The sequence below is a fragment of the Alternaria alternata genome (genome assembly GCF_001642055.1).
Source record: "Alternaria alternata strain SRC1lrK2f unplaced genomic scaffold CC77scaffold_33, whole genome shotgun sequence".
NCBI lineage: Eukaryota > Fungi > Ascomycota > Dothideomycetes > Pleosporales > Pleosporaceae > Alternaria > Alternaria alternata.
Window position 1 is genome coordinate 200,913 of NW_017306222.1, and position 12,545 is coordinate 213,457.

General features: G+C 51.3%; 6 protein-coding genes across 6 annotated transcripts; 2 read left to right on the forward strand and 4 right to left on the reverse strand.

The window, feature by feature from the left end:
- Window positions 1-1,608: 1,608 nt before the first annotated feature.
- Window positions 1,609-2,617, forward strand: CC77DRAFT_1067134 (pectin lyase-like protein; the record flags this gene model as incomplete). The annotated part of the gene is made up of 2 exons (XM_018528959.1): window positions 1,609-2,136; window positions 2,192-2,617. 2 exons carry the CDS (start codon window positions 1,609-1,611, stop codon window positions 2,615-2,617), a joined length of 954 nt encoding a protein of 317 aa, XP_018379744.1.
- Window positions 2,618-2,949: 332 nt separating this feature from the next.
- CC77DRAFT_949223 (hypothetical protein) lies at window positions 2,950-3,453 on the reverse strand (the record flags this gene model as incomplete). The annotated part of the gene is made up of 1 exon (XM_018535243.1): window positions 2,950-3,453. The coding sequence occupies one exon, from the start codon at window positions 3,451-3,453 to the stop codon at window positions 2,950-2,952; it is 504 nt and encodes a 167-aa protein (XP_018379745.1).
- A 547-nt stretch (window positions 3,454-4,000) lies between these two features.
- CC77DRAFT_570606 (hypothetical protein) lies at window positions 4,001-6,619 on the reverse strand. Its single transcript, XM_018532265.1, has 2 exons — window positions 6,456-6,619; window positions 4,001-6,405 (listed from the first exon to the last, which is right to left on the reverse strand). Exons 1-2 carry the CDS (start codon window positions 6,491-6,493, stop codon window positions 4,242-4,244), a joined length of 2,202 nt encoding a protein of 733 aa, XP_018379746.1. The 5' UTR covers window positions 6,494-6,619; the 3' UTR covers window positions 4,001-4,241.
- A 214-nt stretch (window positions 6,620-6,833) lies between these two features.
- Window positions 6,834-8,223, forward strand: CC77DRAFT_1035753 (MFS general substrate transporter; the record flags this gene model as incomplete). Its single annotated transcript, XM_018526958.1, has 2 exons — window positions 6,834-7,211; window positions 7,327-8,223. The coding sequence occupies 2 exons, from the start codon at window positions 6,834-6,836 to the stop codon at window positions 8,221-8,223; spliced, it is 1,275 nt and encodes a 424-aa protein (XP_018379747.1).
- A 312-nt stretch (window positions 8,224-8,535) lies between these two features.
- On the reverse strand, window positions 8,536-8,905 carry CC77DRAFT_948963 (hypothetical protein; the record flags this gene model as incomplete). The annotated part of the gene is made up of 2 exons (XM_018535227.1): window positions 8,536-8,681; window positions 8,749-8,905. The coding sequence occupies 2 exons, from the start codon at window positions 8,903-8,905 to the stop codon at window positions 8,536-8,538; spliced, it is 303 nt and encodes a 100-aa protein (XP_018379748.1).
- Window positions 8,906-10,762: 1,857 nt separating this feature from the next.
- On the reverse strand, window positions 10,763-11,960 carry CC77DRAFT_1035755 (hypothetical protein; the record flags this gene model as incomplete). The annotated part of the gene is made up of 3 exons (XM_018526959.1): window positions 10,763-10,883; window positions 10,936-11,676; window positions 11,728-11,960. The coding sequence occupies 3 exons, from the start codon at window positions 11,958-11,960 to the stop codon at window positions 10,763-10,765; spliced, it is 1,095 nt and encodes a 364-aa protein (XP_018379749.1).
- Window positions 11,961-12,545: the final 585 nt, after the last annotated feature.

The following is a 12,545-nucleotide window of genomic DNA, read 5'->3' on the forward strand; positions in this document are numbered from 1 at the left end:
CAGACACTTCACTAAAATATCTCATATGGATCATAGTTAAGACTGAACGCCGAAGCGCAGTACCAATGACCGCCGCGAAGGGGCGGACATGAGCGTAAGCTAAAGGCGCGGTGAATATCTGCCCGACGATATTTCCTGTGATTGGGAAACCATGAAAACATTTACAGGATCTTACGCAAACAGACAGACGAGGAGAACCGCCAATGGCCTGAAGACCCAGGGAATTATTGCGGATACCGTTTGTGTCGACATACGCACCCCACGTCATTGCAAGGAGGCGACACTGGCTCGAAGCATCGTCAGCCCACCTTTCAAGCCCTAGGTGCATGCTGTTCAAGGCGACGATGAAAACTCTGTTCAGCAGGCGAAAGCGGACGAGATCTATCAATAACACCGAGAAAAGCGCAAAAACTTATTGATTGTGCTTTCCAGCAGATGTACAAACGAAGAGCCCTTGGTGTATCCGGCGTTCATGCGCTGAACGAGTTAGCGTCAAGACGTTTCTTCGGAGCACATACCGCCGAATTAGAGTCGGAACAACATGCGCCTAGAAATTGGTGTTTCGACACAAGTCAGATCTCATCTTGGCGTTCTTGGGCTTTCGAACGCCTCCACCATCTTGACTCGATGTCTAGCGCGTGTAAGAACACTGGATATGTTCTTCGCCTGAGCCTTGTTTGGAGCACGATGTAGTTGATTGTGCGTCTGTCCCGTTAAGCTCATTATATCAAGATATTCAGAATTCACGTTGCTGGCTTGCTAGGAGAACCTTCGTGTTCTGACAGCTGTCTTCGTGAGGCTAGTCGCAGGCTAGTTTATGTCCGATAGGGCCGTCCCTCCTCGTCTCCACTCCAACCAACGCTCAGACTACTTCGCTATCGTCCTAATTAGTATATTGAAACCTAGGTATTTTTCCACCCATTCATAGACGTGGACTTGAGTTACCGAGTGCTGTCACTGTAACTTCCACTTTGGCATGGATGGCGATCTCTGGACCCACAAATTCATCCCATTGGTGGTCTTTCTCCACACTGACAGCCAAGCATTCTGCGCAACAATGTCAAACAGTGGCGCCTGCTCCTATATTGTACTTCCTATTTCGATTTGTACCTAGAGGTTCTCGGAGTGCCTCAGCGCTAATGCAACAATCGAAAGCCGTCGGCTTTTGAGGTTTCCCCAGGTATGCACCCCAGGTTTACCATGCACATCCTGCTGTCAAGCCTTTATATCACGTATTAGCTCACGAGACCGCTATACACTAATACCTTTGGTGGAACACGAACTCCTGCTTGAAGTCTCTTGAAAGCCAAGACAAAAGTCATATATTCGCGGAGAAACTCCACATCGTACATTCTCGAGTTGGTTCCCCGACTCGTAGTATTAAGGGCGGCCAAGTTGACGATCATGAAGCCTGTACAGATCCCAGCAGCCTAGATCCTCCAGCCTCGATCTTCCAGTATAAAGACATCCTCAACATCACTGCCTATCTTGCCATCCATCACCTTCCTTCATCACTTCAGAGTCGATCTCTGTTCATTCTTTTACATTCTCTGAAACCAATACGTTCTCTTCTGCCTCTCATTTTACCAACCTCACAACTACACCAAGATGCGTTTTCTCGAGATTGCCACCGCGGCTATGACCGCTGCCTCAACTGCTTATGGCGCACCCATGGAGAAACGCGCTGCAGCTGTTGACGAGCTTGTTGGATTCGCCGCAGGCACCACCGGAGGAGGAAGCGGTGCAGGCACCACTGTCACCTCCTGCGCTGAGTTGACTGCTGCGACCAAGGCTGGCGGAGTGATCAAGGTCAAGGGTATGCTCACTGGCTGCGGCGTCATCCGCGTCGGTACCGCTGGTACCTCTATCCTTGGTGTTGGCAAGGATGCTGGTCTTACAGACTCTGGTCTCCAAGTCTTTAAGACCTCCAACATCATCATCCGGAACCTCAAGTTGTACCACGCTCCCAAGGGCAAAGACCTCATCGACATTGAGGGCTCGACCAACGTATGGGTTGACCACAACGACTTTTCCAGTGTTGGTATTACCGGCGACAAGGACACATACGATGGCCTGCTTGACGCCAAATCTGGAGCCGATATGCTTACCTTCTCCTGGAACAAGTTCCACGACCACGTAAGTCTGCACCATGCTATCAGTTCATAATATATTCAATGCTAACACCCAGAAGTGGAAGGGCTCTCTCGTAGGCCACTCTGACAACAACGCCTCCAAGGACAAGGGCAAGCTTCACGTTACCTACCACCACAACTCCTTCGTTGGCGTCAACTCGCGTCTGCCTTCGATCCGTTTCGGCACCGGACACATCTACAGCTCCTGCTACGAGGGCGGTATCTCCGGTGTCAACTCGCGCATGGGCGCTCAAGTCCTCGTCGAGGCCAACTCCTTCACCGGTGTCGACAAGGCTGTTGTAACCAACTTGGACTCTGATGAGGAAGGTTTTGCCGTCGAGAAGGACAACATCTTCACCAACAGCCCTACTCAGATCACTCAGAAGGGTTCTTTCGCACCCAGCTACAAGTACACTGTTGACCCTGCGGCCAGTGTTTGCGCTATCGTGCAGAAGAGCGCTGGTGTCGGTGTTGTCACCTTCTGAGCAACGACGGATCTTGGTGATACAAGCTCACTGGTATGAGTGAAGAGAGCTGAAGCAGTTGCGCGTTCGGTTTTGTACATACATTTATTTCTTGAATATACTTGCATTGCATCTATACATTGCTCTCGATATGTTGTCACCACTTGCACCACGCGTCAGACGAATTTGACACGTTAATACCGGCCTGATAGTTCATTGGAGCACGGAAATTTGGGTATAATTGACTCTAGTCTTGTGCGTTCTTATGAGCGCACAAGCATATGCACCTCCCACCATCTTCTTCTCTACTTGTTCCAACCTCCGATATTCTGCTTCAACTTCTTTTTTGAGAATTAACCGGGGAATACCCACACGATTGAGAAAAGGGTAGCAATAACACCCACGATGACTAAAACTTCTGGTCCAGCCAAGATGCCAACAGGCAGCCCCTCGGTCGTAAATTGTGCCACGATGCCCTGAGTGAAGTTCTTCTCCGCCTCCACTAGCGCGATCTCCGTCCAGTTTCCACACCTGGAGTTCAGATCTGCATCGGCCGTGAGGGCAGGTAGCTTCGCGATGGCAGCATCCATCATGCGCGCGCTGGTCAGGGTACCGACGTTGGCTTTTTGCATGACGACAGTACGGTAAGAGCCGTTGGCGCCGACGGTCGACATGTTGGCTGTGCGTTCGTAGTCGAGACACAAATCAGCTTGCGAAGGTGTGGCGGAGACTTGGCGGACTTCGAGTTTGGTGTTGAGGAGGCCGCCGGGGAGAACAGGAACAGGGTTTGGGCCAGCGGCTACCAGATGAAAGACCGAGAGGGCGATGAAGATGTTTGTAAGGAGTGAGGAATGCATGACGTCGTCGATGTTTTTTGGGTTCGTCCTGAGGAATGGATTGATGGAGAGAGGGACAAGAAGAAGTAAGATATTATTAGAAAGATATTTTGGTGACCGGCACGCCTCAAGAAATGAATGTATAGACGAACGAAAAGAAAAGAAAGTTCGTTGCTGGTGAGGTTTGGTTCCACTGCCTGAGGTATACCAGAAGTTCGGGATGGAGAAAAAAAGGCGACAAGGGAACAAAAAAATCAGGCCACTTCGACGTGATATATGAGGCCGCAAGAACGATGATGGCTGTCATTCATACTGCACTGCGACGTGGATTGCCGGATAAGGGGTGGTTATGAGGCTCATGGTGTATCAGGTTACATGGAGGCTCTTAAGCGCCCCTAGTAGGCGCTAGGGTGCCTCGTGGAATATTGACGGATCGCGCCGAAATGTCATCATAAGTGTAAGCACCAGTAATTAATAGAGGAACTCTGAGGCGTCGCTGCAATGGATTTGGTAAGTCGTGATCGAAGATGTGGCGGTAAAAAGAAGTGCGGCGTGGTGATGGGATGATTGGGGAGCGATTCTAGCGCGGGAAGATCGTCATCCGCGCACGGTGCATTTCATGCATTAGGCGTCTAACGAAAGCCCCGAACTCTCCTCTTTTAGCCTCTTCTGTCGATTATGTGACAGCCGCTGTCAACGTGCGAAACGACAGCACCTTGATCAGAGCATGTCTGCCTCTTCAAGTCTCTCTATCCGACATATGCCCGTCCCCGCTGAGTATCTTCATGATCTTATTTCGAGCCCCACCATCACGACAAGAACGCGTCGAAACTCCCTATGTCGTCCATATTGAAAGTGCCTGACATGAGCATATCCCAGTCCTCCGTGAACTCGGGGGATAATTGAAAGTTGAAATCCTCCATAGCAATTCCGCCAATTCCAACAGTACCCGAAGACGGCTCTTGACTGCCAGCCAGGGCCTCCAAGATCGGTATGCAAACCTCGGCAGCTTGTTCTGACGCTTCCACCAATAATGCAGACAAATCCGACTGGCTCATGTTATGTTTTGTCGCGTCAATCCAAACGCCAATGAGGCGCAAGAGAAGGTAGCCCTTGATACCTGTCTCTCCAGCTTGTATGCATCGGAGATACCAATCCGCAGCATCGCCAACAATGTTTCGTAGAGGTAGCGGTGACGCATGTAGGTCGTCCTCGTCTTCTTGGATCCGTATTCTTACTTCATTGGCCAAGAACGTTGCTCCGTGGAAGGTGTACATTCGGAAGAAACCCGCTGTGCATCGACACATGCGCGCTAGGTCTGTCTCACTTGGAGTATACGAGTTTTCACCTGAAGCTGGACACGCCATGCTCCAGATCTTGAGCGACGAGTCGACGGTAGCTTTCCTCGAATAGGCGTACACCGGATCTTGGAGTGCGGAAGCGAAGAATGGAATATGTAGACAGGTAATGTAGCGCTGCATAACAAATTCGACAGCTTGCAATGTAAATTGCGATGGGCACGAGGTGGTAGAGGTGGTGTATGCTTGAATGGTGCGACGCAGGAGCTTATGTGCTGTTCTCAGGTCTGAGTCGATGCGAAGCGTCTCCTCATACGTCCCAGTCGATTTGATATCGTTGAGGAATTTGAGTACCGCAAGGCGAGCTGGGAGGGTTTTCCGTAAAGCTATGGAGATCGATGTTTGCGTATACACATCGTCTGCCTTTGCGAAGGGCTCTAAGCCTAGAAGTTGCTCATCATCAAAGTTGCCTGGTGGCGCTGTGTTGTAGTCGTCCGATGAGAAGAACGGCGGTCCACCTGACTCCATGCTCATCTGAAGCGACAGCTCGAGAATCGTGTTCCATATCCGGCGGCGCATCTCGGCTTCAAGGACCGTTGTTCTCGGCAGTTGTGACGGATCTTTGTGTAAACCGATGTATACTGCTGCTCGAAAGACCGCTCCTGCAGATATCCATACAAGCTCAGAGCCTACATCGACAAGCTCTCGTGCAAGGAGAAGAAGGATGCTGATCTGGAGATATTGAACACCAAGTTGCGATTTGAAGAAGGGCGATGAGAGCCAAGTCTGAGCCTCGAAAACCCATCGCACTGCTTCGGCTCGCATGGATACTTTGTCATCGTATATCATTGCACCAATAGCCAAGACCAATTTGAACATCATTGTGAATGCCATGTTAGGCTCTGGGTCGCTTGTCCACATGTGTTCATACGTGCGCTTGAAGCTTGGGACGTGTAGCACGCGATACATTGTCTCGATGGTGCGGAGGTAGCCAGCAACTAGATCGTCGCAGACGTGTCTTGGAGGAAAGTCCCGCGTTGGAGGCGTAGGCCAAGTTGGAGAGCGGTGTGACTTGACCATCCGGGCCAGTGACTTAACTCGTTGCATTTTGGGAACTAGGTTGGATGATCTCATGTGGAGGTGAGGCTCCATCATCTCGATGATATCGCGGTACATTACGAACCCATTCATCCAGTGGCTCTGGCCAAAAACCCGATTCTTATGCGCAATGCCTCGAGAGATAGCGGCACCACCAGGCATCCGAGTATCCTGGATGACGTCCACTGTACAGGCAAAACTGCTGACAGTTTGCACGGTATGAGTTGACGTTGGAGTGGAAGCTGACGGCGAGAAGACAGAGCTAGTAGTGCTTCCCGTTCGCGACAACTTGTCTTCCAGTTCGGCAATGCGTGCCCTCATAGCGTCCATCTCGAACGAGGATTGACTACTAACTACACTAGGTGTTGTGGTCGACGAACTCGAAAGCATACTCGGTGCGCCCATGAACGTTGAGTTACTGTTGTGTGGTTGTATGGGTGTAACATGTACTGGGGCTGGCCTCTTGTCTGATACTTCACTCTCATAAACACAAGACCCGGTCTTGCTCCTCAAACAATTATTGCATGGCATCTCTCGATTGCAGCGTATCTTTCTTCTACGGCACAATGTGCAAGAGCTGGATATGTCAGCTTCGGTTATAGTGGCGGGGCTACCAAGTCAACTCACATAGCGAGTCTCTTGCGTCTGCGACTGAAGTCGGTCATTCTCGGTGATGCCTGTTTGTTCGATAAATGGGATTCAGGATTGTGGGTAAATGTGGTGAAGCTGAGTATAAGAGTAGGTGGAGCGGGAATAAATGTCGGTGACTTGATCTAAAAGTCGGATATGGCTGCACTTTTCGGTGAAGTGGACCAATAAGCACGCGTCCTTATCTCCGATTGGAATGAATACCGACCCCGAAAACCTCTTGCTATGACGATATAACAGAAGTCTGAGTTGTATATATACCTCGTCGAAATGGACAGTGTAATTCCAATTAACTTCGCTATCAGACACATCGATCAAAAACAACTTCATCGCAGGATCTTCGGATACAAGCTCACGATGTCTGCACGATCTACAATTCCAGACGCCGCATCAGGCACCAGCTCCCCTTCAGTCCCTTCCTACGACATCGAAAAGGCATCTCATGAGTCAGTTCACGACAACAGTGAAGCAGTCACCGATGCCGAAATCGCCGCTCTAGGCCCTGCTCCCGACGGAGGTTTGACAGCCTGGCTCAACGCCTTTGGCGGCTTCTGCATCTTCTTCTGCTGTCTCGGCTTCACCTCTTGCTTCGGAGTGCTCCAGCAATACTATTCTACCCACCAACTGAAAGACCATAGCATGGATCAGATTGCGTGGATAGGTAGCTTAGCCAGCTTCATCCAGTTTGCTGGAGGCGCTATCGGAGGACCGATGTTTGATCGTTACGGAGCTTGGGTGCGTATTCTTTGGTTCCACGAGACTGAAATTGTACTAACTGGCCGAATAGATGATGCGACCCGCAACACTCACCTACGTCTTTGGATTGATGATGGTCTCTTTGTGCAGCGAGTACTACCAATTCTTCCTTGCGCAGTCCATCCTCATGGGCACCAGCGTGGCTTTTCTCCAATTCCCTGCCTTTGCAGTAATGGGCCATTACTTCGACAAGCGACGCGCGGCTGCTCTTGGAATTGTGGCGTCTGGGTCTTCCGTTGGCGGCGTCATCTTTCCCATTGTCTTGTCCAAACTGCTCAACAGCTCTTCCCTATCCTTTGGCTGGTCCATTCGCATCGTCGCTTTCATCATGGTTCCCTTCATGTTGTTTGCCTGCTTCATCATCAAGCCGCGTGTTCCGCCTCGCAAGACGACCATCTTCATCGGAGAAGCATGGAAGATTAAGCGATACGTATTGCTCGTTGCAGGACTGTTCTTCATGATGATGGGTATGTGGATACCGGTCTTCTATCTCCCGGTCTATGCTGTCAGCCGAGGAATGAGTCCGTTACTGGCATCCTACCTTCTCGCCATGATTAATGGATCTTCGACATTCGGTCGCATCATCCCAGGAATACTAGCGGATAAGCTCGGTGGGATGAACATGTTCGCCTTCGCGGGCGTTGGCACCAGCGTCATGGTATTCTGCATAAACGAGCCAACGACCAACGCTGGTATCATCGTCTACTCCATCTTCTTCGGTTTCGTATCGGGCACCATCATCTCAGCTGGCTCAGCAGCTATTTCCAAGTGCACCAAGGATCCGAGGAACCTTGGGACGTACATGGGCATGGGCATGGGTATTGCGGCGTTTGCTGTCCTCATTGGCCCTCCCATTAACGGCGCGTTTATTGACCGGTATGGCGGCTTCAGGGAGGTATCCATCTTTAGTGGTATGATGAGCTTGATGGGTGGTTTAATCGCGTTGTCTGCCAAGTTAGCCACGGCGGAAGGTATCTTTGGGAAAGTCTAAGTTGGTATGCGCCGGACCAGCAGGGCGTGTAGGAGCGGTGATGGGTGAGATTGGATACATCAACTGTCAGTTACGACTCAAGGGTAGAAGGGAAGCAAGTGGATGCTCATCAGCTTAATTGATTGTTATATCAGCGGGTATGAGATATGAAACACCGTTCGCCAAATGCCAGTAGTAAAACCTATATATCATGCACCACCTCATCGCATCTATGCGTTCGCGCTCATGAGAACATGTCTTTCGTTTTGCAGGGGCCCATGGATGTATCTTGGGTGCGTAGCGTGTCCGATACGTGTAGATCGGTCATGTCGCTTATGCGGGAATAGGCTCGTAGGTGTTGTGGGCTTGACGGTTCGAGAAGAGGTAGTAGATGATCATGCCGACGACGGGGAAGAGGAAGACGACGAGTGCCCAAAGCACCTTGTTGGGGACGGGGCGGTTGGACTTGAAGATCTCGACTGCAGCACGTGTTAGCTTTGAACGAAGCGCGACAAGCGCGGCATGGGGGACGTGGTTGCTGCTTACTCCAGGCAATGATGTCGAGAACAAGGACGATGAAGCCAATGATGCCACCGCCGGTACCAGCTTGCCACGGCTTAGCTGACTGCACCGTCATGGGAGCTGCCTCGGCGAGCATGAACATAGACAGCTGGAGGAGCAGCGAGAGGACGAAGTTCATCATGATGGCGGTATTGCGTGATGTCGAGGTTGGTCGAGTGAAGAAGATGTGGTTTGGTTTTGGGGAATTTTGTGCGGCGCTGCTGCCTTGTATATGAAGCGGCGGGGCGGAGCTGTTTGATGTCCCGCACAGACGTACGTCACTGGAAATACTATCGTCACGCGACACGCCCATCCAAGGTACGCATGCATCAGCCCGCAGCATATTTGGCACATCTCTGCTCCAAAGAGACACGGCGCGCCTGCATCCATCCGTGCCCTCTCCGCCGACTCTCTTGGCCCTTTCGAACAAGCAAAGACAACCAGGCACGACAGACGCGTGAGGAACGCGTCGTCTTCATCACCTAGTCAGCAGATGGGAGAGCTCGATGCTCGGTTTCCACAACAACTCCGATCAAGCCATTGTTCAAAGACAAACCCGTTCTTGTCCTGTAGCTCTTGTGCCGTTTCGTAAATGGTTTGGGACAGGGCAGAACTACAGCAGTACACAATGGCGCGTCGGTCCGCAAGTCATGTACGAGCGAGCGTCCAACGGCTGCAATAGTGGCCTCGGGGCTTTTACTTCCAGGCAGATGCAGTACTAGTTCGCTGTCATACTCCTATCGCTGTTGTAGACTTCGGTGGTTGTTTCAGAGTACTAGTAGCCATTCTTCATTCCGCCCGAATATCTGCGACTGCGAGGCTTATCTTTGCGCATCTTATCATAATTACGATCCTGTCCAAGCACGATTGCATAGTTTACTGTGCGTCTAACAATACGCATCTCACGGCTTACTGCTTGTGATGATCGCTCACTCAATCCATCCAAGCAATCTTCCCAAACAGTAACCAGCGAACAAGGATTTCAGTAAGCGGCCACCTAGATCCAGACCCGGAGCGCCACATTAATTTGCAAACTCTGCCTCCATGTGCTGACCAGGATGCATCGAGCTAGAAAGCACAGCTTGACGTTTGGAGTGGGGGTCCAACGGGTGAGTAAGCATGGGCTAGATTGCGGAAATTGGAGCGGTTGTCGAGACGGGATTGCTTGATAAGGTACATAGAGTGATATAGCCATTGTGCATCGACTATGGGTTCATCTGACGACCACATACCAAGCTTGTGGTATGCGAGACCATGCCGTCGAATCAGCAATCTCAAGGGGCAGTGTGACGTTGATGTCTTCCATCCGTAGTGAAGTAGTGGATGGAGAATAACACCAGCTTTGAGATCCACAAACATGCCTTCTCTACCAGTTTCCTTGTTGAGATTAGTGCCACGTGATGAGGTGAAGGACAAAGTGGAGGATTGTGACGTTTCAACACGCGAATGAGGACGTCTGTGCCGCTTCCCCACTTCACTGGACGCCGTACGCCATTAAGTAAGCAGAGACCTCCTTGTAAGTTGGGGAGTAGATAGTTCAAGGGACGATACCAGAGGCCTGACCAGACAGGCAACATGTCTTAGTACCGTCAGGATTATCACTATCCAAATACTGCTTCATATTAACCACCACGCACTTCTCACGTAATACAACTTGATTCAGACATGACACGGCGTTTTGAAGTAACATCGCAGCCTTATGAGTCCCAATAGCTCATCTGACATCCGCCGTACTCGTTTCACAGGCACGACATATATCTATTGTCACATGGAAGACCCCACATTGCACGCTGAAAACGCCACCTCATGTGGATTCCAGGTGGCAGCTAGCTTGGTTGACAGGGCTCTTGGTCACAGTGATTTGAGCTTATTCGGGATTGTCACCATTGAGCAAAGTTCAACACAGGAGCAAGAATCCAGTAAGATGTGTCAAATGAAGGGGTAACAAGATCGTGATGATTGTAGTACGGAACGATTCTAAATGCGCTCACCGCTGCACTCACGTAGCCTCAGCTGCGGAGGAGGGCGAGTCATCATCGACATCCATGGCTCGCAGCTTGGCTTCTACAGCCGCGACAACTTGAGCATCAAAACGGTCTCCCTTTTCAGTCTTCCTGACACTGAGGATTGTTAGCAGTGCACATGTGAAGGTGCTATCATGGATATGCTCACGGTGATCTTGTACACTTGTCGCATCTTTCATGCCCGCACCCAGGACACTGCGGCGAGTTGTTGTGAAAGAGGCCATTGCACTTCTCGCACTGCCACCGCACCCTTTGCCTGGGCTTTCTCCATGTTCGTCTAAACTTGTCAAGCTGCTTTTCCACCTCGGTCTCGCTGTCAGGCTCAGCAGCATCTCCTGGATACCCATTGGGCCACTTATTGAGCTTGGCAGGCTCACGTGGACATTTTGTACAACGGACATGCTGGCATTGATCGCAGACGTTTGCCGTTGCGGGGTTGAAAAGTTTCTCGCATACGTGGCAGGTACGTCGGATGCGTTGCCTTGCGGGCTGGTATACCAGTTCGTCTCCGCCTCGCGTCCGGATGGTGAGCATTCTCTTTCGTTTCGGCTGTTCCATGCCCTCCTTTTCAGCCTGCTTCTCCTCGGGCGTCTTCTTCTTCGGGTATCGCGGACATTTCTTGCATCGCTTGTGCTCGCATTGCAGGCACACCTTGTCAGCGCCGTAAAGAGTTCCGCAACGATGGCAACTACGGTGGACACGCATACGGATCGACTTCTCCACTCGCTGCACGGTAGGCTTGGGGGCTGGCGCGGCGATCCACTCGTGCGATTCTAGAGTAAGGCCGTACTTTGCGAAGAGAGCACGAGCTCTTTCCTGCTGCATAGCGTTGCGATCCATTTCCTTGGTGGTTGGACTTGATGGTGCTGATACGCCAGAAGTCATGGGACTATAGAATCAGTATAGGAATCTAGAGTGATGTTAGATATCGAATACTCACGTGGCAGGTGTGACATCCGGTTTCGCTTTGTCCTCTTTGGCGGCATCCTTCGCGACTGGCTGTTGTTGCCCAGCCTGGGGGGCGGAAGACGCTTCAGCCGCTATGGTCGGCACACTTTTGCTCGACTTCTCCCTCTTGAACACAGTGCTCATCCTCTTCACATATTTGCCCAGAGTACCGCGCTCCACATTCTTGCCCTTGTCCGGCATGCCAGTATCGGTTGGTGTCGTCATGGTGGCCGTTGGGCAGAAAGTATCCAGGAAATGCCAAAGCAACAAAGGAGCACTGCTAACTTATGAATAAAGTTGGAATGGACCCAGGAATATATGATCCGGTGCTGAGGTCGCGCCGTTGAACGTCAGACGTGCATGCAGCTCAACTAAAAATCCCTGGAGTCTGGCCACTGGAACTTTGCGGGACACCGAAGGTTTGGTAAACTGTAATCTACTCGACACCCAAGGACTGCCCTGGAGAGAAGGAAAAGGCGCACAGGTCGAATTAACCGTTTGTCAAAGCTGGTCGGCGAGCCCTGGCGATGGCGACGTGACAAAGGGTGGCGGCTGCAAGTTATGTATGTATGTGCAGAGGGCTTCGCATCAGACCATGGCCCGGTTTCCCAGTGGGCTGGAATCGACCCCGAACTACTCACAAGCGTCGCTAAGAAAGACAGCGCGGCCCGTTGGTCACAAAGGCGGACAACACCAGGGCACTGCAAAGGTATGCTACGGCTGAGTACGGCGAGGGACTTTTATCGCTGGGAAAATCGCCGGGCAAGACGAATAGCAGCTCGCAGTTCAGGGCTCAGGTTGTGCACGGGG

Bases quoted from the DNA above. Each gene is read 5' to 3' on its own strand.
- CC77DRAFT_570606 (XM_018532265.1), bottom strand. From the start codon at position 6,493: ATGACCGACTTCAGTCGCAGACGCAAGAGACTCGCTAT. The intron at 6,406-6,455 runs GTGAGTTGACTT...TGACATATCCAG, and splicing joins AGACGCAAGAGACTCGCTAT to CTCTTGCACATTGTGCCGTA.